General features: G+C 35.8%; 4 protein-coding genes across 7 annotated transcripts; 3 read left to right on the forward strand and 1 right to left on the reverse strand.

Annotated features, from left to right (window-relative positions):
* On the forward strand, positions 170-3,418 carry LOC18593252 (DNA-directed RNA polymerases I and III subunit RPAC1). 2 transcript variants are annotated; one of them, XM_007020382.2, is made up of 9 exons: positions 170-494; positions 847-1,032; positions 1,167-1,296; positions 1,417-1,497; positions 1,613-1,812; positions 2,056-2,151; positions 2,323-2,416; positions 2,603-2,719; positions 2,945-3,418. In XM_007020382.2, the coding sequence occupies exons 1-9, from the start codon at positions 351-353 to the stop codon at positions 3,046-3,048; spliced, it is 1,152 nt and encodes a 383-aa protein (XP_007020444.2). In that variant the 5' UTR covers positions 170-350; the 3' UTR covers positions 3,049-3,418. The 2 variants fall into 2 exon arrangements, with proteins under 2 accessions (XP_007020444.2, XP_007020445.2); XM_007020383.2 differs by having other exon boundaries at positions 372-494; positions 933-1,032.
* On the forward strand, positions 5,613-9,616 carry LOC18593253 (serine/threonine-protein kinase D6PK). Of its 2 annotated transcripts, none has more exons than XM_007020386.2 (3): positions 5,613-5,955; positions 6,740-7,852; positions 8,479-9,616. In XM_007020386.2, exons 2-3 carry the CDS (start codon positions 6,903-6,905, stop codon positions 9,341-9,343), a joined length of 1,815 nt encoding a protein of 604 aa, XP_007020448.1. In that variant the 5' UTR covers positions 5,613-5,955; positions 6,740-6,902; the 3' UTR covers positions 9,344-9,616. The 2 variants fall into 2 exon arrangements, with proteins under 2 accessions (XP_007020448.1, XP_007020450.1); XM_007020388.2 differs by lacking the exon at positions 5,613-5,955 and adding an exon at positions 6,112-6,290.
* On the forward strand, positions 12,812-17,729 carry LOC18593254 (phosphatidylinositol/phosphatidylcholine transfer protein SFH1). Of its 2 annotated transcripts, none has more exons than XM_007020389.2 (11): positions 12,812-13,190; positions 13,303-13,331; positions 14,139-14,222; positions 14,320-14,373; positions 14,515-14,592; positions 14,814-14,867; positions 15,388-15,447; positions 15,534-15,629; positions 16,252-16,353; positions 16,436-16,516; positions 17,095-17,729. In XM_007020389.2, the coding sequence occupies exons 1-11, from the start codon at positions 13,136-13,138 to the stop codon at positions 17,413-17,415; spliced, it is 1,014 nt and encodes a 337-aa protein (XP_007020451.2). In that variant the 5' UTR covers positions 12,812-13,135; the 3' UTR covers positions 17,416-17,729. The 2 variants fall into 2 exon arrangements, with proteins under 2 accessions (XP_007020451.2, XP_007020452.2); XM_007020390.2 differs by having other exon boundaries at positions 13,117-13,190; positions 14,016-14,222.
* Positions 17,993-21,814, reverse strand: LOC18593255. Its single transcript, XM_007020391.2, has 5 exons — positions 21,195-21,814; positions 19,603-19,688; positions 19,198-19,503; positions 18,980-19,063; positions 17,993-18,612 (listed from the first exon to the last, which is right to left on the reverse strand). Exons 1-5 carry the CDS (start codon positions 21,591-21,593, stop codon positions 18,159-18,161), a joined length of 1,329 nt encoding a protein of 442 aa, XP_007020453.1. The 5' UTR covers positions 21,594-21,814; the 3' UTR covers positions 17,993-18,158.

Consider the following 22,237-nt stretch of genomic DNA (forward strand, 5'->3'; position numbering starts at 1 on the left):
CAGTAAATCAGGCTAAACTAGAATTTTCCTTGGGGGTGGGCTTGGATTTGGCAATGAAGATTGGGCTTATATAAACCCAAAATTTTGGATAAACCATTGATTGAAAAAAGGGGAAAAGCCCAACCAAATCAATCCAAAATCCCCAGAATCTAAAACCCTAAACCCCTGTTACTTCTGTTTCATCTTAACAGAATAACAGCACTTGGTACGAGGAGTTCTTTCCACTGCCGCTAGCTTTCCTCTTTCTCTCTTCACTTCTCAATTAAGCCCTAAAATCCTTCCTAACAGCAAAATCTGCAAAGGAACAGAGCAAGAGAGAGAGAGAGAGAGAGAAACAGAATTTGTCAGCAATGGCTGGGCAAGGAGAGGAAAGAGGAGAAGAAAAGAAGAAATTTTCAATCTGGGATTTGCCGGATGTGCCAGCGGGTCAATTGCCACCACACCTTGAACTCCAAAGAACTCGTGTTTTATGCAACAAGGATGCCCCTATTCATGTATTTCTCTCTTACCCTTTTGATTTTATAAAGTACCCATCTTTTGTTTTTCTATCAAGTTTGTGTTTTCGGCTTTGCAAGAGAAAAAACACTGAAAAGTAAGAGATAAGTTTTTACAAATACCCTTTGTTTATTTATGGTGAAAAAAAAGTCATTTTTTGGAGAAAAATTAATCAAGCTTTTTCTTTGTTTAGGATATTGCTTGGAGACAAGAACGAACCACTCCATTGAGTTTAATAAAGTTGTTTTTGTGTGTGTGTGTGTTTTAATTTGAACTGTTATCTATGTTGTTCTTTTTTCGTTTTGTGTTAAAACTGAAAGTCTTATGATTTGGGACTCCTGGTGTTTGTAGACAGAGAGTGTGCTATATTCCGGTGCTTATGCATCAATGGGAGTTGATAATAGTTTACGACTTGATCATTTCTGCCATAACTTTAGAGTTGAAGTGGTTCGGCTCACTGAAGAGGACATGGAGTTCGATATGATCGGTATTGATGCAGCTATTGCCAATGCATTCCGGAGGATACTCATTGCTGAGGTGTGTGCGTTTCGGCTTGCAGTACCTCTTTTAGGTCCATGATGATAATGATATTATTGAATGCTATTGTATACTATGTTAGCTTGCTGCATATTGGCTGAGCTGGTACTAATAGAAACTGATTACGCTTGCAGCTTCCAACAATGGCGATTGAAAAAGTACTCATTGCAAACAACACATCAGTGGTCCAAGATGAAGTTCTTGCCCATAGGTTGGGTCTTATTCCAATTAGTGTTGACCCAAGGCTCTTTGAATATATGTCAGGTTTAATTCAATTATTTCTTTGGTTGATATTTTATCTTCTGGGGAAGAAAAACATATAAACTTATGGAGTATACCTTTGTGCATTTGGTAATTCTTTCCTATTGTCCCTTTCAATTGTAGAAAACGATCAGCCAAATGAAAAGAACACCATTGTGTTTAAACTCCATGTTCATTGTAAACGAGGTAGTCCACGTATTACAGGTATGGTTTTGTGCTTTATGTATGAAACATAAAGCCTTTCTACTTCAATGAAAATTAATCAGTCTTCCCTTTGTGGCATCTGGCTTATTCTGATGATGTGAGATGTGTAATGCAGTTAAATCAGATGAGTTAAAGTGGTTGCCTAATGGGAGTGAACTGATTAAGGAATCAAGAAATGTTGCTTCTGATTCAGCCTCTAAACCTGAAACTTACACTTCCTTCAGTTGCAGCCAAGATACCTTGCCAGAATTTGCCAATAACCCAATTGCCCCTAAGTATCCGGATATTATTATTTCTAAACTTGGCCCTGGACAGGTATGTTTTACTTCAATATTTTTGTTTCTGTAAGTGCTCGTAAAGCATGTCTACATGACAGATTCTGCATTTGGTTTAGGTCTAATGTGTTTGTTGAGCTTACCATGGTGCTGGTAGATTGGCAAGAAAAGTTCTGATGTACTATTTTCTCATTAGTTCAGGATCAGTTTTGAAGTTGTTAGAAGTTAATTTAATTCCTTTTGAAGTTTGTGAGTGTACTAAAACTTCCCTCTTTTTCGTTAGGAAATTGAACTGGAAGCACATGCTGTTAAAGGCATGGGAAAAACACATGCAAAGTGGTCACCTGTGGCCACTGCTTGGTATCGTATGCTTCCTGAGGTGAGCATAGACTGTAATTGTAGATTTCTTCTACTAAACCTTCTTCATTCTTTCCTTTGTTCTACTTCTCTTCAACACAGTATTATTACAAGACATTTGTTTTTTTCTTTTATATATATATATATATATATATATATATATATATATATATATATATATATATTTATTTAGGTTGTATTATTGGAAGAGGTTGAAGATGACCTTGCTGAAGGACTCAAAAGCAAATGCCCAGTTAATGTATTTGATATTGAAGATCTTGGAAAAGGTAAAGTAATTTTGTTTACTATGATTTGTTGATACTGAATGTGGATTATATTCCTGTAATAGTTTGGTCACTAGCTATTTGATAGTGCTGAGTGGTTTTGCTTGATATGCTTTAGCATGTGAAATCACATAATCTTTGGTTTTTTTCTTAGACACATCTCCTAATGAATTATTTGCTGCTAAGCAGGTAAGAAAAGGGCAACTGTAGCAAGGCCGCGAGCTTGCACACTTTGTAGAGAATGCATAAGAGATGAAGAATGGGAGAAACGCGTGGCAATACATCGTGTTAAAGATCATTTCATATGTAAGTAATGTGGCTCTCCTTGACATCTTTTGCATGGATTGCTGTCAAATTATTTCTAGAATTTTTGGATGCCATTGCTTGGTTAATATGCTTCTCATTGATTTTAACATAAGTTTGAGCAACGGCTTCTTTTCTTTCAAAGTAACTTAACTAGCTGCTTCAAGCTTTATGTGAAAGTTTTCTAATAACTTTCAGTTCTGAATTTTGTTTTCTCTACTTTTCTAGTTACCATTGAGTCAACTGGAGCATTACCTCCTGAAGTGCTATTTACTGAAGCTGTGAAGATTTTAGAAGACAAGTGCGAACGTGTGATAACAGAGCTCTCGTGATGCATTTCTTATACATATTTACCAAGGATGAGTGAACCAGTGGACTGTATAAATGTCTCTCCATCAGAATTTCAGGGGATTTTCTTCCCTGTTAGCAAATCGTTTTTCTTTTTCATCTTCTCGCTTGGAGGGGTGGAAGGGAGAGGAGGGATGTGGTTCACATTATAAAAAAGTGATTTTTGCAAGTTAAGAGCCATTATTTGTGATGAGCAATTTGCATATTGCTCTTGAATCATATAGCTGTAATACAAGTATCAATGTTTTTGACCCTTGAATCATCAGCCCTTGGTGGCATGAAACTCTGTAAATTTAGATACTAAATTACATCATTTTGTCAGAACTAATCTTCAATGCCAGATTATCGGATGCATGGTCTTGGACTCCAGGATGAGATATGAGAATGAAAACAGAGACATACATAATGTAAGAAATAGAGGGGCCTATCCAGGAACAAATTTCAATGAACATTGGGCCACATAAGGAGAGAAAGAACCAACTTTGACTGGACTCAATTTCCATTGTCTCATGGTTTAATCCCTCTTAAAAACATAATTAAAATGTGAAAGGCTGAAAATAATCATCCATACATGACCCCACCAGTTAGGCAGGATCAAAATGGATTGAATTACTTTGCCTTTGTTCACACCAAATTCTTTGAACTAGACCACCAAAAAGTTTATAGACTTTTCTTTTGATCTTGTGGAGGGTGTGAGAATTTGACAATTAAACCAGATGGGGTCTCACTCTCCCAAATTTTTACATATCTTTGAACTTACCCTATGCAACTACCCAATTGTCCCACTAACCACAAAGGTCTAGATAATAAAACAGGATGAGACAAGCAAATAGATACATAGATTAGAGGTTTAACATGAAATGACAAATCTGATTGTTGTGTTTTAGAAGGGTTATAATTAGGCATTTGGCAAATCAGATTTTTATGAAAATTTTCAGAAATTGTTGTTGCTCACACCTCATCAATAATTCACTAACCAAGAATCTTGTGGTCCTCTGATTATTTATTTATAAGCAACTAGCTTGGATGAAACTTTTACATATAAATCTCATATGATTCACCTTCCTTCCATTTTGAGGTTTTGTGATCATGTTGCCAAGGATGTAGAGTTATAGCTGCAGCAAAATCTAGCTGGAAAGGGAAGATTTTCTTCAACAGTTAGGTGTTTTGATTGAAAAGGGTGTTGTTAGGTTCAAACTTTTGTTAAAAAATTCCAAACCCAATGTGGAAATGAGCTAAGTTGAACACGGAAAAACAGAGAAAAATAAAGAAAGGGGGGTCATGATTTCAGTCCAACTCATACAGATGTTCTGTTGGAATCAATGGAAAGAATCTGTGTGTCCCCATTTTTCATACGGTTGTTGCACTTCTCTATAAGTTCCTTGAACCTTTGGTCTAAAAACACATTAAAAATGGCTGGTCCAAGACATTCCAAAAGGAGATATACACTGTCTTACATCCTCATTGAAAATTTCTTTTACCAAGTCATTGAAAAAACAAAAGAAAATTTATAAGTTTTGCAGTAAAGCTTAGTGTAATCTATTCCCTTAGTCAACGTAGGGAAAACTATATATCTTTAGCATTACATATATAAATTTTTCCAAAAGGCGGTTTGCCACCAAAACTTGTGTGTGGATAACTGTCCATCCAATTGCAATTAGTAGCAGTTAAAGAGGCCCACCTCGTCTGAATCCTAGCAGACCAATTCCCAGCCATCTGATGTTAGTTTTATGATCATCAGCTAATTAAGTTGAAGCTACCATGGAATCCATGATGTGCCCATAACTTTGGTGGTCATCAACAACAACCCATAAAAGCAAAAGCAAGGCTGTTGTTTATGGACCACTCAAAAAATAATAAAGGGAGCCATACAAAGGGACACCCCCATAGCCATAGGTCATTTCCAATGAAGTTTAAGCCTTAAATAAGGAAAAAAAAAAAAACCCTAATTTGAGTTAATTTAATAAAAATGTTTGCAGTTAGATTGGGATCGGGGTTGGGTATGACCTACCTCGTGAAATGGTTGATGAAGAGAGAGTGAAAATAAAAACACAAAATTGGAGATATTTGTACGTAAATATATCATCAATTTAGTCTCTAATTTAGACTATTTACTATCTGCATAGATCATAAAAATTAAGTAAAAAAACCCCATTAATGGGATGAAATCAAGGGTGGTCAACATTTTTCCTTTATTAAAGGATAATTGAAGAAAAGAAGTAATGAAGTGAACTCAATTAGTAAATTCATGATTACTTACTATATGATAATTTTAATTACAAAAATACATAACTCCCATAAAATATGACCACATCTTGTCATAATCTAAAAGACACATAAAAAAGTTTACCTATTTTTTATTTTATTTTTTTATGAAAATTGGAAAGATAAATGAAAGGGATAAGGGGCCCAAAAGCATGAGAGAAGACAGGTTGGAGGAGCCCCTCATTGAAAGGCCCATATGTTGTTTTTATTGATTAAGACATTTGTTGTTGTTTTAAGGACAAAACAAAATACAGGCATTGAAATAATTGAACCACCACCCAAAACCCAGAAAGCCTTGCTTTAGCTTTGACCCTTCTACTCTCTCTCTTTTCATGGTAGACCCAACCTCTCTTTTAACACACTCTCTCTCAAAAGCTCCCCCCTTTCTCTTTCTCTCTCTCTCTCTCTCTCTGTCTTAAAGTCTTTCTCTTTCTGTCTTCTTTTCTTTTCTTTTTCTTTTCTCTCTCTCCACACATTTTCAGGGGAGAAGAGCAGCTATTAAATTCTTTTATATTTTCTCTCTCTACAGTGGTTAGTAAGTGAATGAGAGAGAAAGTTGGCTTCTTTTGGCTCTCCACTGCTAAAGCAAAGGCCTTTCAAAGTTCTGATCTTTGAAACTATATCAGGTACTTCTTTTTTTCTTTACCCTTTCTTTTTTGCTCTCAACTTTTAACTGGTTTTATGATTTACCTACTGGGTTTTTATTTTTAGCTTCTACTTTGTTTTTTAGCATATGGTTCTTAGTCCAAAGGTGGGTCTTTTGCTCTTTTGAGAGATCTCCATGTATCTTCTTTACTTTGTTCTTATCTTCTCCTCTTTGTTTTTTTTTTCCCTTCTCTCTGTGTTTAGAGAACTATCATGGACTACATTTTTTTGCTGTGATTTGATTGATTTCTTAAACTCCTTTTTTTATTTCTCTGGCCCTTTGATCCTAGTGACTAGAAAGGATTGCATTTCAAAGGTAGTTAGCTGTTATCCTTTTTACTATGATGAAACTATTAACCGTTTTTCTTTATTAGTTTTTTTATTGCTTTATGGAGATGATTCTTGATCTGGTTCTGCATGCAGTTCTGTCTCTTTTTATCCACTTTTTATTGTTTTTCTTTTCATATATGGTTTTCTGTTCATCCTTAATTTCCAGATGAAATGGTAAAGTTTATCCTGAAAGGTGTCCTTACGGCTGCCAATTCATGGATTTAGGTAGTCTGGTACTTTACTTGATCTTGAAAAGGGTGTTGTAATGATCTGGTTTTGGTGTTTAATCCATGGATCACCTTAAGGACTACCCTGTCACTTCTAGTTTCCTGTGATATTTTGGTGTAATGAATCAAGCAGCTAGTTGTGGTCTGTTTTTCATTTAGGTGTATTATATATTTGAATATCTCATGGTTGTGAAAATTTTTTTTGCAGGTGGTGGCTTTTCTGTTCTTCAGTTGTAGAAATCAGTTTGCTGTTGATGGAGTTGAAGATGAAACTAGCTAGGACTGCTAGTGGTGGTAACCGTGCATCAATGATTAGGCGTAAGCAATGGGTTTGTACACTTCAATCTATGTAACAAGTTTGCCTCCTTTCGATGGCCTCAAAATCTGGCGTGAGACCTTCCCCAGAAAAGCAGAGGAGACCATTTGGTAGCCAAACAACTGAAGGGAATTGTCGTCGGCCTTCTCCTATACAAATCACAAAGACAAGCAAATCAGAGCCAGTTACACCAAGGACAGTACCTAAGAGTATGCAGCAAGTTCTATCGCAACAAGATTCTGTTGCAACCACAGAGGATGTAAAATCACTGAAACCTCATAATTTAGAGTCCGTTGATTCCTTGACAAAGAAAGTAGATTCAGGTCTATCCTTGGGTAATCCAAAAGAAGTTCAAAAACATGTTGTGAGTCAGATTGGGGGATTACCAGATGGTTCTGGCGAGCAAGAAAAGAAAGCATCAGAACATGGAATTAATTCAGCTTCGGCTAAATCAAGTGATGGGGCCACCAGCCTTGTCAAGACTAGTGCAGGTGTCAAAGTCAGTGATCGTCCTGATTATACTGAGAGTGGTAAGAGCAGTATTTGTAGAGGTAGCACAAGCAGTGATGTGAGCGATGAAAGCACATGTAGCAGCTTAAGTAGCAGTATCAACAAACCTCATAAGGCAAATGATATAAGATGGGAAGCCATACAGGCTGTCCGAACAAAAGATGGTGTATTAGGTTTAAACCATTTCAAATTGCTGAAAAGATTAGGCTGTGGGGATATTGGAAGTGTCTATCTATCAGAATTAAGTGGAACAAAGTGTTATTTTGCTATGAAGGTGATGGACAAAGCATCTTTAGCAAGTCGTAAGAAACTTCTTCGAGCTCAAACAGAGAGAGAAATACTACAATCCCTTGACCACCCCTTCCTTCCAACATTGTACACACATTTTGAGACTGATAAATTTTCATGTTTAGTGATGGAGTTCTGCCCTGGGGGTGATTTGCATACACTAAGACAGAGACAACCGGGAAAGCATTTTACCGAGCAAGCAGTAAAGTATGAGACTTCTTCCTAGTATAGCATCTGTAGAGTTAAATGTGGATCAAGTTTCTAGAATATTTATTGTTATCTTTTATTGGTATTAGTCTTGTTGTGTTGCCATGCTGCATTGTAGGTTTCTCTGTTATAACTGATCATAGGTATATGAACCAACAGAGAGATGAAAATAGGATTGAATTAGCACACTGCCATATAGGTTGTCAGTTCTGGCATGTGATGGGGAGGTACAATCATCATGGAACTTACATATAATGATTGTTGGTTGGCATATGGCCAATTTATTTGAAACTTGGTCTCCCCTTTAGTTGCTTCCGGCTGAAGATTGACGATAGGTGAAGAAATTAATTTATTGTGATACTGAGGGGTAATCTAATGATGATATTAACCTAGACCTTTTTTAGTTTCTATTTACACATTGCTGAATCTGTGTCTTTGAAGAATTGCTTGATATTAGAATGTTGAGTTGAATATAACAACTTTGAATTACCCTGTAGTTTAAAAGGTGATATTTGATGGTTATTATTTCCTAAGAATTGTTTGGAAGACTGATTGTTTCTTTATAACTTGCTGGCAACAATTTGCAGATTCTGATAGTCATCACTATGTTTTCCTTCAATTTGCAGGTTCTATGTAGCAGAGGTTCTCCTTGCTTTGGAATATCTCCATATGCTTGGTATTGTTTATCGTGATCTCAAGCCCGAAAATGTTCTTGTTCGAGAAGATGGACACATAATGCTTTCAGACTTTGATCTTTCCCTCCGTTGTGCTGTCAGCCCAACACTAGTCAAGTCATCCACACTTGAGTCTGAACCCTTGCGAAGGAATACAGTTTATTGTGTACAACCAGCTTGCATTGAGCCTTCCTGCATCCAGCCATCATGTGTGGCCCCTACAACATGTTTCTCCCCTCGCTTCTTTTCATCAAAATCCAAGAAAGACCGGAAGCCCAAGAATGAAATGGGGAACCAAGTCAGTCCATTGCCTGAGCTTATTGCTGAGCCAACCAATGCTCGCTCCATGTCATTTGTGGGAACCCATGAGTACTTGGCACCTGAAATTATCAAAGGTGAGGGGCATGGAAGTGCTGTTGATTGGTGGACTTTTGGGATCTTCTTGTATGAGCTATTGTATGGAAAAACTCCTTTCAAAGGGTCTGGGAACCGAGCAACCCTCTTCAATGTTGTAGGCCAGCCCTTGAGATTCCCAGAATCACCTGTGGTAAGTTTTTCAGCAAGAGATTTGATAAGGGGCTTGCTGGTCAAAGAACCACAGCATAGATTGGCGTATAAGCGAGGAGCAACAGAGATCAAGCAACATCTCTTCTTTGAGGGTGTAAATTGGGCTTTAATTCGTTGTGCAAGCCCCCCGGAGATTCCAAAACCGGTTGAGATAGAGCGAATTCCAGCCCCCACATCATCAGCTGGTGATAAAGCTGCTGTTCCTGCTGCCAATGATCAGAATAACTATCTGGAATTTGATTTCTTTTAATTGTTTCTCAGAACCATTCTCCAGTCTGTTTTCCTTTCCTTTTTCGATTCGAGAGAAATGTAGAGTTTATGAAATGTTGATGATGTGCAAATTAGGATTTCTAGAATGATAAATGATCATATGCTTGATGTCTTAAATTTTCAAATTTGTATTTGCATAAGTGAACATCATGTTGGTTCTGCAATGATATTTTCATGAAGAATTGTAGCATACTTCCAAGGCCATAGCCTCTGATTTTCTCCAGGATGTTATAAAAGATCAAATTTTAATAGAGCTTGCCAGTGTCTTGTATGTATTTCGTCTTCCCTTCCCCAGTTCAATGTCAGAAACTCGTTCTAACATTGTAATCATCACTCTACTTTTACACCTCTTCTTTCTTCCCACTTGAGGTTAGATGGAAAACCCCCCCACTGTAAAGGAAAATCCCACAAGAAAACTTTAATAATTGAAAAAAGAAACAGGAAGAAAAAGATGTTCCATCCTTTATACAATAACATCACATCATCCCAAAGACATCTTAGCCAACATAAACATCACAGTCAAACACTGACTCCTACTTCACAGATTCAACTAGATCACATACACAAGGTCTGGTCTCTTTTTTCTTTCATATCCCCCACTTTGTTGGACTGCTATCTTTTCCTTTTGGGGCCATGAACCAGCCCAATATGATCAACTAAAACCTTGGATGCAGTTCATGTTTCCTCCCATGTTTCAATGTGTTATCATCATAATCTCAACTATAAAGTGCAAACTGGTAAACTAAATTATTTTCACACATTTACGTAAAACATCATACCTTGAGATTCTTTTTTATTAAAGTATAACAAACATAAAAAGTTTCTCATGATTTATTGGGAATAAAATTGGCCAACCATGTCGGAATAAAAAAGTGAAATTAAACAAAAATAGTGTTATTAGTAGTGCTGCCATTATAGCTTTCAATAATGTACCAAATCCCCATCAAGTCAACAACACAGATGCAATTTTTTAAAAATTATTGGAGCATCTTTTGTTATGAAATGACACCCAATATTGTCAAGGTTCTTGTGCAAAGTTTGATTAAAATACTGTGGTTAGCATCCTTAAGGGATAAACCAAGAGATCAATCAAGTAATTTACAATATTTTAAGACCCTTTTCTTTTAATGTTTAGTGCCTCGAATCTAACTTCTCAAAACGAATATGAACTTTTTTCTCTTTTATATCCGGTTAAAGTTATTATGTACTCGTTCATTAAGAATCGGATATTTTTAAATACGAAAATTTATGCATTCATTATATAAAAAGATACGAAAAAAAATTACTTTTTTAATCAAAAGAAAAATAATGGGGGCACTGGAGCTGATTTGATTCTCATATTGGCAAGCACCCAAGCATGGTCGACCAAGTTAAAAGAGATCCCATCCTTGGTCAATTACAGGACTTGGCCTGATTTCATTCTTTCACCCATGGAAGGCCCTTGTATATGCCAGCTCTCTTTGTTTTCTTATTTTGGTTTTGGCTTTTGGTGAGGTTGCCTTTTTGGTCTGGTTTCTAACCATGGAAGGAATACTGCATGTATGGATGGAAACTAACCTAATTAACACCCTTTGTTCAATTCAACTTGAGCCTTTGATGGCACCAGTCTTATTACAAAGAAAACAGTTTTCAGTTTGTTTGTCTTAGAATTTATGATGGTATGTCTAGTTTTTCAGACATGTTTTCAAGTTACAAGGGTTCATGTCATACGATTAAAGTAAGGGTAAATCTGATGATTGCTGTCATTTCACTTTTCTTTCAGATTACCATAGGAATTGATCAGAATGTAGCATAGCATTCATGGGATTTTGTTTTTCTCTCTCAACAATGAAGGGTATTGGTGGAGAACATGGATGGGAATCCAAATCCAAAGAGATTTTCCAGGAAAAATAACTTCACATGTCAAACTGTGACATTTTATGATTGACCAACACATGGGAACATTCTTAGTAGCTTATGGATACTTGTTCCTCTCTTTTTATTTTATATTGGGAATTTGATGACTGTAAGCAGCAAAGGTTAGCATCTTATTCCTCTCATGCCTCTCTCTCTCTCTCTCTCTCTCATGTTTGGCAGAATCAGAACAGTTCTCAAAGCAAGAAACGTTAAAAAAACATGTCTGAAACTTCAAAGAAACTTCCTAGACAAAAGGTGGAAGAGCATTCCATCCCACTTACCGTACCTCCTTCCTAAGTTTTTCCACTAAACTTTAGCTTTACACCTTTTGATTGCTTTTAGTTATTTTACTTCTCAAGATAACTTCCCTTGGCCAAACCAATAGAGCATGGTCCGAATGGACTCAAAGGGTATTCGAGTATTTAATTCAATGAAAGGTATATGTATTTTTTATTTAAACAAAAAAACGAATTCAAATTAAATCGGATATGCTTAATCTCATATGGACTAGTTGGGTCGATCTTGAGGTTCTTGATCAATAATTTCGACCCTCTAAAAATAGAAACATGTAAGAGATTTAGGTCAAAGATTTCGGTCCATTTACCAAACTTGGAACAACCCTTAGATGAATTTATGCTTCTTTAGAGTTCAAGTTGATGCACCCCCCCCCCCCTACTATTGACTAAGACCTAATACAACAACTATGTACACCAAAGTCTTCCCCCTAAAGGTGGATAGCATTAAAGATAGGTACATGTGCCTCTTTACAAAGAGAAGAAGAAGAAGAAAAGTTTGGAAGGTGATCCATCAATGGATATAACTCAGTGACAAATCCTCATCAATGTGATTTAATACAGGGTTCAGAATTTGGAATCAAACTTTATTCTACATGGCCTACATTTTAACCAATTTTTATAATAAGATAAAAAAGAATTAATTTAATAATATTTATTGATAAAGATAGATCTTGAGCCAAAGGGCCAGCCACTTATCCATGGTTGAACTAGATACAAGTAACATGGGGACACATGCCCTTTGAGGTGTGTTAAGGGAAGGGAAATCAAGCAAATAAATAAATGAAATTAAAACAAATTAAAAAAAATAAAAATCTTTATTTTATTGTATTTCATAAATGAAAGTTATAAATTTTAATCACTGAAAAAGATGTTAATTAAAAGATAATCTTTTTAAGTGCATGTGGAATTAAATAAAAAGTATAATTAAAAAATAATTTAAAAATAATATAATTTAAGAAGTCAAATGATTAATATACTTTTTTATATATGTTATCTAATTATTTTATTAAGTATTCATATAATAACTAAATATTATTGAAATTATTATAAAAAAATAAAACAAAAATTAAGCTAAAAATTTTCTTGTGTGTGAATGTGTGACAACAACTACTCTACATTGTTGCACACACAATACCTACCTCTCTTTATAAATTCATTAATTGTTTTTCCCTAAAATTTAAAACCCAAATTTATTTATTTTTCAAAAAAAATAAAAAATCCAAATTCTTTGGATTTTAACCATTCAGTCAGAAAGCTATGGATTATTTGTTAACAATCTCTTCCAAAGCAGAGCAGCTGCATAAAACAAAAAAAGGAACCCATATTTCAATAAAGTTTCAATTTTTATTCTTTTTTTTTTCTCTCTCTAGGAAAAGTTTTCATCTCTTTCTGTTTTTTTCTCTCTTTTAGTGATTCTCAAGATTAAATTTTCAAACTTTAAGCTATAAGTATAAAGGGTGCAAGAGGGAGAAACTAAGCAGAACCCAGTTTCTGTTTTGGGTTGAAGTTTTAGTTTTAGTTATCAAAATCTGTTCTTTATTCTTTTTTTTTTTTGTTATTTGTGAGAAAGGAAAGAGAAAATGAGCAATGCTCATCAGGAAGCTATCAAGCAATTTTTGTCTTTGATGGAAAATGGTAAGATTTAAGTATAAAAATTGATTTTTTGAAAAAAAAAATTCTCTTTTTTTGATCTGCAAATCACTAACATTTTTTTCTTTATTTTCTCTTTGGGAAATTTGTGTTGCAGTTGATGAGAGGATGAAGGGCACATTTAAGGTTAGTTTTTTTCTCTTTTTTTTTCCTTTTTTAGTTAATTGGATTTGTTTTTGGTTGGATGCTGAGAAAAGGAGCTGAAGGGAAGAAATAGAAAGTTAGATTTTTGTTTATAAGAATTTGGTTGAGTTTCTTCTAGTTACTAGAATTTCTGTTGTGGACATGATCTGACTACTTGACGGTTTGCAATTTTATGTTTAAAAGTTTCCTTTTCTTTGTTGGCTCTGATCTATCTCTTGCTTCATTTATCTCAGTTTCCTCCTCTTTGGAACTTTGTCTCTTTCCCACTGTTTTACTAATTTCTGGGATAGTTAAGTAGTTCTGTAACTTGGCAGAGAGTTACAGAAAAGCTTAGTTGCTAGTTTGATCTTTTGATTAGCTACTGAAACAAGATGTTAGCTTGTTGATGATCATTCAACATTGAGGTGGTACAGTGGAATTGCAAGGTCACTCTTAAAAGATTTTTAGATTTGATATTAACTTTACAAACTGGGGATGAAAACTTTAGTAGTGTCACAAAGCATCTAGAGCTAAGTGTGGTGGGTGGATACTTGAGATGCTTATCCTAGGATTTTTTTGTCCCAATACCCTTATTTTTTATTGACATTTGGGGTGCTCTGGAGGAATTAAGTTCTTTGTAATGATCTTTCCCTGATGTGACTTGTGTGCCTGCTTTCCTTGCTGCAGTATGTCTACCTGTTTTTATGCACTTCTGTGGATAGGATGGATGATTCGTTGTTCCTTTTAGATACGTGGTTTATGCTATGACCTGCCAAAATTTAATGTAAAGTTGAATACCTTGGTCTGTAGAACATGCACCAGGGGTATGCAACTGAAACTTTAATGCGATTCCTCAAAGCGAGAGATTGGAATGTTCAGAAAGCCCATAAAATGGTTAGATTCATCTACTGTGCTTAAGCTATAATAATAAATTTTTCTTGATAGATCTCATGTTTCTGTTTATTAATTCCTAATTTGTTGCCTGCGCCAGTTAATTGATTGCTTACAATGGAGAATACAGAATGAGATTGACGAAATATTAGCAGTGAGTTTTTTCGTTGTACACTAATTGATTTCTAATTTTTTTGGTTTATGATATTGCAAAACCATGTTGTTGAAACAGCACAACTTATTGTGGCAATTGCTGATTCTTTGCATAACCCATGTTACTTTTTTCAATATGTAGAAACCAATTATCCCCACTGACTTATATAGAGCAGTGCGAGATTCTCACCTTGTAGGATTGTCGGGCTACTCAAAAGAGGTATTTACTTATTTTATTAGGATTTATCTCAATATTAATGCTTATTGATACTGTCCTGCAAGTGGATTTGGTAGCCCACATTTGTTTTGCTATGATAATATATAGTGCATACTGCAAATATGTATCCCTTTCTTTGGGAGGGAAATCTTTGTTACATGTAAAAGTGCCTCCATAGTGATTAATTGCTTCATGCCTTCTGACATTTCAAATGACTTTGCCAGGGTCTTCCTGTCATTGCTATTGGTGTTGGGCTTAGCACATATGATAAAGCATCAGTAAGAACATCATAATTTGATCTATTTTTTAATTTGGCATTTTAGCCCATAGAATCTGGTTTGATGTCTGAAACTGCAGTTGAAAGAAACCATCAAAAGACTTGCTATTGATCTTTTAAGTAGCAATACACTTTTCTACAAATACTAACTTTTGTCTAGTAAAACTTATTAGGAAAAAGCAAGTTGTATTCTGCTTTAATATGTACAAAATTCAAGAGTTAAACTGAGGGCATGAGGTACCCAACAGTTTGCTCCATTTTTTCCTGGAAATTGACCATGACACACAATCATTCCACATTCTTTTTCCTCCTTCATGCTCCCTTTTTTCCTTCATATGGACATGTTTTATTCATAATGCTAGGGGACTTGGATGCTAATATGTTAGAAAAGGGGAATAAATAAGTAGTTGTGGTTGGGTGGGAGGCATCTTTTAGCACTCTAATGTGCATGTTTATACTTCAGACTGCAGTGTATTGAGTTATTTGTTGTGATTTTAATTTTTTATTCATTTGTGTTCTAGGTGAATTACTATGTACAATCACACATTCAAATGAATGAATATAGAGATCGTGTAGTATTGGTGAGTATGGACTCTGGCAATGTGATATTTCTCACTTATATACTTGCTTAACTTATATGTACTCTAACATGTTGATTTTGTTATAGCCAAAGGCCACAGAAAGTTCGGGACGACATATTAGCACATGTCTGAAGGTTTTGGATATGACTGGCTTGAAGCTTGCAGCATTGAACCAAATAAAGGTATGTTTCAGTATCATATAACCTTCTTTCTTACCGTCTCCATTGACTGCATTTCTCTTTCTCAACATAGTTCTCTTTCGTCAACTTACTCACCGCCTGATTTCACATGTAATTTTATCTTTGTGTAGTGATTTATCTTTTCCTGTGTTAATATCATTATCATAAGTCTAAATTTTGCTCCTAAATGTCCAACTTAGACTCCTTTGCTAGTTGAGTGTTAGCTGGTTGTTATATATAAGTATACTCTGAGTAAGTTGTTATCAGGGATTATAGGAAATTCCAGAAATACTTGGGCAGGGGTGATTGAAATGTGTATACCATTAAAGTTTAATTCTATCTCAGTATGTAAGTTATTGCAACTTTTTCCCACCAGAAGCCAGTCAACTGGAAACAGAAGCTGAGATGGCAACTAGTATAAGTAATTGGCTGCATTTGTCTGAATTTTTGTACAAATGTTAAATTATTTTTTCGCCTTATTGTAGATCTCTCATTTTCTTCAAAGGAAGAAGGGGCAACCAAAATAAATAAACAAATAACAAAGACTGAGAATTTTGTGCTGTTTACTGTGCCAATGCTCCTCTTTCTAATACTGATCAGTCTCACATGCTGTTTGCTAATGCAGCTATTGACTACTATATCTACAATTGATGACTTGAATTACCCGGAGAAGACACAGACATACTATATCGTCAATGCTCCATACATATTTTCAGCATGTTGGAAGGTTTTTATTTTTCTTAATTCCCTCTTCCTCAGCTACCCTCATACAAACTGGAAGCTTAATTCTTTTCTGCAATTGTTGGCAGGCTGTAAAACCTCTCTTGCAAGAAAGGACAAAGAGGAAAATTCAGGTGCTTCAAGGTTGTGGAAGGGACGAGTTACTGAAAGTAAGAAAACCCATCCATCCCTGTTTGTAAAACTCTCTTGACACTGGAAAGCATGTTTTTCTTTTTAAATATTGGCAATAGCTTCTTGTTGTTTCAAATGCACTTTGTTTGCACTCATGTTAAAATCACCACTTAACTCAAGTCCATTATTATTTAATATATATGCTCCCATTATGTGAAGAGGATTGTATGTAAGTCTATAGTTTGCATTCAACATTTTAGATATTTCGTCCTTTGTTTTTACGAAAGCCCACTTATACTGACCTTGCTTTCCACCAACTCAACCTGTCTTATTTCAAAGTTTTGTGTACTGTTTTAATCCAATGTATGAAAAGATTGCCTCGTCGAATTGGTTCTCACGGTAGTTCCTCTTAATCAACATGGATAATGCAATAAATGGGGTGTTCGTCATTCAATTTGTTCTCATGTGTTCTTGTGGCACAAGGCATTTTTGCTCATTCTTGCTATCCTTTGTATATATAGATGAATTATATTTTTGCTTGCTTTGACTTGATTTCTCATTTGCTTGATCCAGCTTTGTTAGGATTATTACAACTTTTGATGTGTTAACTGTGCAGATAATGGATTATTCATCCCTCCCACATTTTTGTAGAAAAGAAGGTACTGGATCATCACGTCATAGCAACAATGGAACCATAGATAATTGCTTCTCATTAGATCATACCTTCCATCAACAGCTTTACAGTTACATAAAGTCCCAAGCTACGCTTATAGAGACTGGTTTGCCGATCAAGCAGGGGTCAGTTCATGTAGATTTTCCTGAGCCAGATCCAGATGATACCAAAATTGCAAAAACCATTGAATCCGAGTTCCACAGGCTTGCAGACCACGACGGTGTATGCAACTCATTAAATGGCCTTAAAGTAAATGGTGATTAGATTTTAGATAATACTGATTATATAATTGTTGCCAATATGTTGTGAAAAAGCCAGAACTTGATGGCAAAAGGCTCATCAACTACTTAAGAATGAGTGCGGCGTTTGTATTTCAATTATCCAATGTAACAGCAGAGCTTTCTTGCATCAGCTCAATGCAGATTTGGTAGGCAACTGATATGGTGTAATTTGATATCCCACTTTAGGGTGAATAATAGCACATGCTCTTCCCAAAACTCAGTAGGAATCATGACCCCCCTGTTCCTAATTGCTTCCTGAATAAGTTATTTGCCAGCATGCTCAGAATATTTATTGAACATGGTTGCTGCTTGTAAAGGCTGTTTGCTATTGTTAAGCATAAATGTTGGTGTATCAGCTGAACCTTAGGATAAACTATCGCTTGATGCATTAATGGGGGATTGCTGCTTTGTGCAGTACCCACTCTTGCATTTGGTGGTTCAAAGTTCTCTTACATGAAGGTCGAGCCTGATTAAAATTTTCAAGTTTAGTCATTAACATGGGAAGAAGATAACAAGCACAAAAATGGCAAAAGGTAAAAACTCAAGTACCCTCAGCAGTGTACTTATAAGCATCACACTCATGATTCAAGCTCAATGCCATTCATAGATCTTTCCGTAGATGCAATACAACATGGCACAACTTAGTTTATCTGATTGGTATTCAGCATACACGTAAGGCTGCTCCAAAACATCACATTTAAAGAATGCAAATATCATATCAGATTCCTAACTTAGCTGTTTATAGCAGCTATATGCAACTGCAATCGATGCAGCAGCACAAACAACAGCAAGAGCAGCATACGTATCTTCATGCTCCCAGCTCTCAAACCATGTTGGCTTGGCACAAACCTTGCGCACGGCAGCAGCTTTGCCACTAGTGAACTTTGGAATAACTTTCTTGCTGCCTTTTCTCTTTTCAGGTGTCAACTTTACTGCACCTTCGTCAGTATCCAGAATATCCAAATTTTCAGGTACCACGGAGTCATGACAACAAGCACTGTCATTTCCCTGGCAACAGCTTACAAGCTCATCTTGAGACCTACGGGCAGTTGTGTTCACCTCATCTATTTGTCTTTGAGTTGCCTCTTTGGTGCTTCCTTCTGTAGTGGTCTCACCATTTACTAAGTGCCTTTCTTCTTGAAATTTCTTCTGTTCTTCTTCAGATAATCCCATCTGACCCCTGAAATAAGCATTTAAATGTCTGGTTAATACATAGTAAACACATTAAATTATATGACTACAACCTGAATCTTTGTTGTTAGATAAGAATATAGCCATGTTCCTATCCTAACTCCCACTGTTCACTACATGAGGTTAATCAATATATAGAACATGAAGATTTTGAATGCTTTCCTGTTTTGAATGCTCATAGTATTCTGCATGGGTCAAACTACCAACTACAACTTGTATGCTTGCCACCTTACCTAATGCTAATGTTTTTGCATATTTCATTCTTAATCCTCTTATATACCCTATCCTACATATGAAACCTACACCCAAAGAAGGGTTGGTGTAAAATAGAAGCATGTTGATGCCAGAAAAGTCACCTCCACAGCGAGTCTACAATTTCTCCCTTCCCAATATGCCACTCGAGCAGCGTAGGTACGTCATCTGGAGTAACATAACCATACCTGTAAAAGATATAAAATGGAAAAAAAAAGAGTTAAGCACAAGATTTCCATAAAGCAACAGGAACTAAGCTTGCTTAATGAACAAATTAAGGAACATTCGATAAAATAGCCAGTGGAAGAGAGATAACTCCTACCAGTGTCCCGTGACATCTCCATTGACATTTGATCCAAATATAATAACATTTCCTGCATACTTATGGCCACCAATGTGTGAGCATGGGCTAACAGACACTCTACCTTGAAGACCATACAATTCTATCTCTTCTTTGAATCTGCTAACCAGTGGAGGTCCACAAACTCCACAGCGGCGATCTCGGGATCCATGAGAACAAACAAAAACATATGATCCGTCTAGTCTTTCAGGAGTTCCAGGCAGCCACTCACCATTCTTGACAAGAACTTCTTCAACAAACGTGTCAACATCGAAATGGGTCAATCTCCTGCATCCTTAGCTAAAACTGAAATCAGTATTAAAATGGAAAACAGAGGAGATAAATTAAAAACATCTGAAGAAACCTCAATGGGAGCTTGCAATGGACCTGTATCTAATCATGTCTGGAAATATTAATACATCTCCATTTGATGTCTCAGTTCCATCATGTCCCTCACATATTGTTAAGCGGGTCTAAAAGAAAAAGAGGAGAAATAGATAAGGTAAGCATGCTGGAAAGCAAAACTCATACATTCGGGCGATGCTTGTGAATAAATTCTTATATAGAAAATGATTATGCACCACAGCAATCCATCCAAACTTCAAGACTAATGAAAAGTCCTACAACATCAGATAAACCAACAGCCAGCTATCACATCATTTAGCTTTCTTCTAAAGCATGTCATTTCAGGGTGAAATCTTTATATCTGTTCCTGTGGATAAAAGATTTACAGTGCAACCAAAAGGGAACACTTCATTGACTCAATGTGCTGTCCTCAAGTGATATAAAGGGAAAATTAACTCCCACCTATATAATACCAGCATTACATGCCTGTGTAGATACGCTTTTATAGTAGCATCAGGGACATTAAATGTAGAAACATAAAAGAAACATATGTTGAAAGATGAAAATGTATGTTGAACAGTTAAAAGCAGCAACTGTACAAACCAAAAGAAAATGAGAAAGAAACTAATTTCTTTTATTTGGTTCCATTAAATTAAGCAAGGTGTATTTACACATTGTGAAACTCAGAGTCATAGATTATGTTTATTAAGAAACCACATCAAATCCCACGTTAATAGACGCAGTGTGCATTAACACATCAAAATCCAAATCATTCTGATTCACAAACCACCAAAAGCACACCTCAATACATAAACCAAGCCTACATGAGATGACAAAAATGAAGCTAAAAGAATATTAGACTGCAGAGCACCGAATCACTTCTAAACACACACAAGCCACCAAAAACAGGATTCTATTTTTCTAGAATAAAAATCCTATTAAATTTTGAAATGACAAATTTGAGCTAAAAAGAAGACAGATTTCATACCCCCCAAAATCACTCCTAACGACAGCCATATAGCAAAACACCAAACCAACCTATGTAAAAAGGAAGAATTTGAAACTATAAACTCAAGAAAACACATTTCCCTTTGCAAGAAAATTTAGAAAACATAACAATCCACAGGACAATAGATCCCAATTTAATTTACTAAAAAGTGACATCAAAATGACAAGTTTGCAGCCAAAAAAGATATCAAATTACTTCCCTTCAAGGCTCCAACTCTCCTAAACAACGACTCCACACTTCAAGTTACAAAAACCAATCTGACTCAATGTGATTTGCTGTTGAAAAACAAAAAAGGCAAAACCACAGAACCAAAATCTAAATCCAACTCATACATAAAGGCCCACTAAAGAAACCAATTAATACCCAATTTAATTTTCTAAAAATGGAATTCAATCCATTAAAAAGAACCAAAATTCTACATTTTGAGATCACTCAAAAATTAAACCAATCCACGAAACAACAAAAACCCACTTAAATTCACCTAAAAATATAAAAAATTAACAAATTTGAAGCTAAAGGAACTAAAAAGTTCCTCACTTTGATATCACTCGAAAAAAACAAAACCAATCCGGAAAAGCCACTTGAATTCACCAAAAAGATTTTTTTAAAAAAAAGGCAGACCAACCTCTTTGTTCATATCAGTCTTCCTAGCCAAAACAGCAGCAGACAACAACCTAGGCAAACGATCAAACTCAGCAGCCTCGATTCTAGGAGGCCAAACGGACGGGTTTTTATAACAAAGAAAGACGTGGCGTTGATAGAACTGAACAGTGCCAGAGATTGGAGTTTGCTGTCTAAAGTCAGGCCTTAAGAAACCAAACTCAACATCACTGCTACTGGGACCAGCTGCCTCAACAGCTAAGAGACCCTCGTTCGAGTAACTTCCAGAAGCACTTCCGATGTGGGAAGTTGGGTCTTGGAGATAGCTATCAAGGTGGTCTGAAACTGTGATTGGAGATGAGGATGATGATGGGTTTGCGGAGAAAGTTAATGGGTCTTCTCTTTCTCTGCTACTTGACATCATTTCAAGGCACAAAGACAGAGAGAGAGGGGTTTTAGAAGAAGCAAAAACTTTTCTTCAGGGGAGTGAAAGGAAGGGTTTTTTTTTTCTTTTTTGGGTTGGTGAAAGGGATGGTTGGCTTTTGAGAGAGAGGAAGAGGTATCGGTATTTTTTTGAGGTTTTAAGTTCCAGACTTTCCAGTGGCATGGGAAAGACTCTTCTTTTATTTTCAAGGTGTGGTTTTCACAAGAAAAAAATTTAGTCTCCTCATTTTCTTTTCTATGAAATTTTCTTTCTTTTTTCTGGTTCACAGTGAGACTTTCCAATAGTTTTGAGGGAGGGGTTTTTTGGACTATTACTGCCTGTTTTGTTTTGAGGTCCTTTTCAGTTATTGAGTTAATGTTTTTGTACTTTTCTTGTTTATGGCTCTTTTCTTCATATTTCTATGCTAATTATTGAAAATTTAGGACTATTTTCTATTTTCTATTGACTTGAGAGTTAATGTTTTTTGTATTTTTCTTGTTTACATAAGCCTTGTCCATCGTCTAAGCAAATTTTCAATTTTGGGACTATCTTCTCTTTTCCATTGACTTGAAGAGTAAATTACACTTGTCCTGCAGGGGGGCCATGAGGGTGTTTTTACTTCATTTGTCAAAATCAAGTGTTAG

The sequence above is a fragment of the Theobroma cacao genome, chromosome 7 (genome assembly GCF_000208745.1).
Source record: "Theobroma cacao cultivar B97-61/B2 chromosome 7, Criollo_cocoa_genome_V2, whole genome shotgun sequence".
Classification (NCBI taxonomy): Eukaryota; Viridiplantae; Streptophyta; class Magnoliopsida; order Malvales; family Malvaceae; genus Theobroma; species Theobroma cacao.

What these genes read in the sequence shown, in the direction of transcription:
- LOC18593252 (XM_007020382.2), top strand. Translation starts at nt 351, where the DNA reads ATGGCTGGGCAAGGAGAGGAAAGAGGAGAAGAAAAGAAGAAATTTTCA. An exon ending in AGGTAGTCCACGTATTACAG is followed by an intron (nt 1,498 to 1,612) that starts GTATGGTTTTGT and finishes TGTGTAATGCAG; the next exon opens with TTAAATCAGATGAGTTAAAG. An exon ending in GGTATCGTATGCTTCCTGAG is followed by an intron (nt 2,152 to 2,322) that starts GTGAGCATAGAC and finishes ATATTTATTTAG; the next exon opens with GTTGTATTATTGGAAGAGGT.
- LOC18593253 (XM_007020386.2), top strand. Translation starts at nt 6,903, where the DNA reads ATGGCCTCAAAATCTGGCGTGAGACCTTCCCCAGAAAAGCAGAGGAGA. An exon ending in TTTACCGAGCAAGCAGTAAA is followed by an intron (nt 7,853 to 8,478) that starts GTATGAGACTTC and finishes TTCAATTTGCAG; the next exon opens with GTTCTATGTAGCAGAGGTTC.
- LOC18593254 (XM_007020389.2), top strand. Translation starts at nt 13,136, where the DNA reads ATGAGCAATGCTCATCAGGAAGCTATCAAGCAATTTTTGTCTTTGATG. An exon ending in GGATGAAGGGCACATTTAAG is followed by an intron (nt 13,332 to 14,138) that starts GTTAGTTTTTTT and finishes CTTGGTCTGTAG; the next exon opens with AACATGCACCAGGGGTATGC. An exon ending in TATTTTCAGCATGTTGGAAG is followed by an intron (nt 16,354 to 16,435) that starts GTTTTTATTTTT and finishes AATTGTTGGCAG; the next exon opens with GCTGTAAAACCTCTCTTGCA.
- LOC18593255 (XM_007020391.2), bottom strand. Translation starts at nt 21,593, where the DNA reads ATGATGTCAAGTAGCAGAGAAAGAGAAGACCCATTAACTTTCTCCGCA. An exon ending in CCAGACATGATTAGATACAG is followed by an intron (nt 19,504 to 19,602) that starts GTCCATTGCAAG and finishes CTAAGGATGCAG; the next exon opens with GAGATTGACCCATTTCGATG. An exon ending in GGAGATGTCACGGGACACTG is followed by an intron (nt 19,064 to 19,197) that starts GTAGGAGTTATC and finishes TATCTTTTACAG; the next exon opens with GTATGGTTATGTTACTCCAG.